Raw genomic sequence first — 4036 nt, forward strand, 5'->3', positions numbered from 1 at the left:
TAGCCCCCTCACCACGTCAAGGTGGTGCACCCCGAGGGGGACTCCCTGAGGTCAGGTAACTTTCCCGAACCCTGGGATCCTCCCAGACTTTTCCAAAATCCTCGAGAATCTTCGAGACCCTTCCGGAACCGTCCAGATGTTTTCTTAACCCTACCAGAGGAAACCCCTTCCTCGGATCCAAAGGGTTTATAAGGCGTTGCGCAAAACGCAGTCAGTCAGTCTTAATCCGGGAGTCCTACAAGTCGGTTGTGCTACCGACTACGCGACGTGAACAGTGCACTCATCCCTATTTTTAGGATCCATACGTTAGTGCAAATCCTTCCAACTCCCACACTCTAAAACACCTCTACCACTTTTAGTAAACTTACACCTAACCTTAGAATACTCTCGCATACTACATCTAGATTTAACGTTATAATATAAGAGTTCTGGTTTAACCAACGCAAATGTACACTATCACTATTTTAATGTTGCAAGTAGATTCATATCGTGACAAAAGCATTCAACCTATCTAACAATATATGTAACAATCAAATAGAAATATAACTTTGTTAATTTAATATTTCATTCTAAAATATTCTTATTTCCGAACCTTCCCTAAAACCCACGCGTCCAAAACGGTACAGCTAACGAAGCCAGTGATGCAATTCTGACCTGCGAGCGGACTCTTCGACATTCCGGGTTTAATCCTTCCGGCCTCAGGTAACAAAACGCAAGACAAGCGCGGAGCCGTCCCTTGTGCTCGCTGTCTGTGCATCGTTCTCTGTGCAACGGGACGTAACAACTGTGATCTGCTGAGTAGCGATTAGAGCCGTACTTGCGCTCCCTACCAAATCACAGTTACCGCCTTGCAATTCACCGAGCGGCGACTAGAGCCGTCACTGTGCTCCCCGTTCAGGACTTGCAAAAGCGGAATCGCGTACGCGCTTAGTATGAGTGATTTAATAGGTTGCATCTATGGCTAGAATACGCCGCGCTAGACGTAAGGTTCAGTTACGTCGATTATATAACCGGTTATACGCGCCTGTTTGTGCAAGTGATAGTGCCCTACTTGGGATTGTCACGTCCTTGGGCGCGACACCTCGACTCCGCCCTGAATTAAGAGTGAAAGATCGGTGTTGTTGAGAAGGAGGGTCAGCGGCGTGAGGCCTACTCTACTCTCGGTACCCGTCTCGATTGCTCCCAGAATAAGTGCAAGAAACACAATTTCGTGGTCCCCTTAACTTCCTTCCTCCATACTAGCGAACTCGGCTGTACAGTCTGGGCACGCCGACATGGGCTGCTCTGCCGTCACAGGATCCTGGCAATCTGAACAGTACTTGGGCTCAACCCGGTGGCCGATTATAAGGTAATGGCCCTCTATTTGTCGGTATGTGGTAGCCGATTCCGCGGACCCTCGACGGTAGTGGCACAAAGTGCAAAGGGCCAGATCGCCACTCTGGTCTACAAATGCTTTGATCTGCCAACACCTCCGGTCAGGGATGCTGGCCAAGTATTCCAGTAACTCCGGCTGGGTGGCCTCTCGATGCTGGTGGAAGGGGTCTCTCCGGTAAGTTAACATCCCCTTCCGCCCAACCAGGCCGATGGTTTACACCGGATAGAGAGCTTGTTGCCTCCTCCGGATGTACGCCTCGTATCGAGGGTCGCCCTAAATCCGAGGAATATTGGCCGGGTAGACAACAGGGTCCAACCTCAAAGGGCGCAAGCGCCACCGTGCAATACGGTATCGAGGACCCACGTACGCTCGGATATCGGTTATCCTCGGTCCGATTCTGCTGACCGTTGAGACAACTAGTGGAGTTTTGTCTCCTGCGGCAGTCCCATGGGTCAGGACCAGATTGTTGTTCTGGTCCTGTCTGAATATAGTGCCAATTTCCGGCGTGTTGCAGTCCACGTAAAAATTCTTTAACAGCCGCCGGACCTGGTTCTTTCTGCCAGCTTGTCGGGTCTTCCTTCGGGGCTTCGGACCCTGAAAGATGGCGCTAGCGCAATAAGGTGCTGAGGGTCTTGTCGACCGAACCTCCTCCTCGCGAGGGGGCTCCCGAGCTGGGATCGAGGTGAGGGACTTGGAGGACGAGAGACTGGCGGTGAAGTGGTGCGGCTCGTCCTCACTCTGTCTCTCCGCCAGTGCCTCCAGGTAAGGAAGGGTGGGAGTTTGTGGAGCAGCTCGAAGGGCACCCTTTTCACAAGGTCGGGAGCCAAGGCGAAAGGATCCCGTGGCAACCGAAGCCTCAGTCGGGTCTTTAATTGGTGCTGCCAGTAAGGCCGCGCTGAGGTCCTAGGCCTTCTACGAAATACTGCTCCGGAGTATTGCGTCGCCGGCTCGGAGATAGCGGCTTGTGGCAGCGGATGTTGGACATCTGACGGCTCTAATTGGTGCTCCTCAATGACGCGGTCAATGAGCACCGGATCCGGAGCAGGTTCCTCTGTTCGGTCGAGGAACCTTAAAATTTTGTCGGTTTCTCCCGAGGAGAAGGAGACGTAACTGTTGTCATCAAAATTGTCCATTAAATTCCGAAAAACACCTTTATTTGATCACTCGTAAATCAAGCCGTGGCCAAGGGAAATCCTGATTCGGGGTGCCGTAAGTCGTCGTAAATAAACAATATTATTGATCTCGAAGTCCTATAGGGTAGCCCAGAGTATAGCCGACAGTCTGAGTTCGTGTCCGTGGATAGTCCAAGTCGTGTATATTCCGAAAGTTCGTAGAAGTCCGTGAAAAAGGCGCAAATCGTAAATCTAGTGGTATAGCCAGAAACTAAGTCGCCTGGTACAGGAGTAAGATCAGAAATTGAGTCGTCCGCTACAGTAGTACGGCCAGAGGACTGAACCGACTAATGCAGTAGTACGAACTGTGTGCTGAGCTGTCTAATGCAGTAGTATATCCGACGATAATGGTTTTCTATTGCAGTAGTGTAACCAGAGACAGAGTAGCCCCGACTGATGCGGCTTACTGGCATATATAGTTTTAGCGCGGACCAGGAAGAAGACGACTCGAGCAGCGAGGGCTCTAAGGCATCCCCGAACAGAGATAGCGCGGACCTGGAAGAAGCCTGCGTAGCAAAGTATTTAACCAGGCTTGTTCAAGGCGGGAGATTTGAATCGCGGAACAGATTTTCGTTATTTTTACAATAAATCGATTAAATAAATTATCGAAAATTGCTAACTACGTTGTGTTAGCTGCTCTCGACCCGGGGATCAACAAATACATTGTTATTGTTAGTTATACATTGTTTAGTGAGGCATTTGTTGATCCCGGTATACGGATACAGGGCTTTAGCGGTTAACAATTGGAGATTTGCTAACTTATTAACTAACTTATTACTAGTGCGATTAATTATTTACAGCTTATATATAGTTGATCTATCCTATAATTAATAACTAATGGTCTTTGTGTGTTAGTAGATTATGTAGTAATGGAGCACTTTGCTCCCTTGTTTAAATAACATTTCTATTCCTCTATTAAGGGGGAACACCAGGGTGACGGCCGAAAAAAAGGCTATTTTCGTGAATTTTTTTTCATTATTTAATAGTTTGTTTAATTTATAAACTATATATGTTAAAAGTACATACTTATATTATGTTACAAAAAAAATTTCATAAAATAATATTCATATTTATAATAACTATGGTGATTGATGTGCACCTCGTCTGAAAAAACATGGGTGCACGGGCGCTCGTGCTGCATCTGAACGGGAGCTCTGAAATAAATTTTTTTAATTGTGATCTAAAGTATATGAATGTAGTTTTAGTTGCACGTACGGATTTTTTGATAAAATAATTTTTGACAAAATGGCACTGTTTAAAAAAAAAGTTTTCGATTTTTCAACAAAAATTCGTTACTTCTTTAATTGTTTTTCAAAAACTAATAATCCGATTGAAAAATCCGTACGTGCAACTGAAGACAATTTTGTTGTAAACATTCTGTCCAAATTTCAAGTTATTCGGATAAAAATTGGCCGAGATATGAGAGCGCCCAGTTACGAAAACGTGGTTTCGAGAAAAACGCGTTTAAAGTTTTACAACTAATTGGTTC

The 4036-nt window shown here is 46.5% G+C and overlaps 1 protein-coding gene across 1 annotated transcript in view; it reads right to left on the reverse strand.

Annotated features, from left to right (window-relative positions):
* Positions 1–3592: 3592 nt before the first annotated feature.
* Positions 3593–4036, reverse strand: part of LOC116853237 — a 9610-nt gene continuing 9166 nt past the window's right edge. The window contains exon 2 of the mRNA XM_032834193.1: positions 3593–3701. Coding sequence (XP_032690084.1) covers position 3701 — 1 coding nt within the window. The 3' untranslated portion in view covers positions 3593–3700. The remainder of the gene's footprint in view (positions 3702–4036) is intronic.

The sequence above is a fragment of the Odontomachus brunneus genome, unplaced genomic scaffold (genome assembly GCF_010583005.1).
Source record: "Odontomachus brunneus isolate Ranch 3 - 2012 unplaced genomic scaffold, Obru_v1 Obru_scaffold_292, whole genome shotgun sequence".
NCBI classification, from domain to species: Eukaryota; Metazoa; Arthropoda; class Insecta; order Hymenoptera; family Formicidae; genus Odontomachus; species Odontomachus brunneus.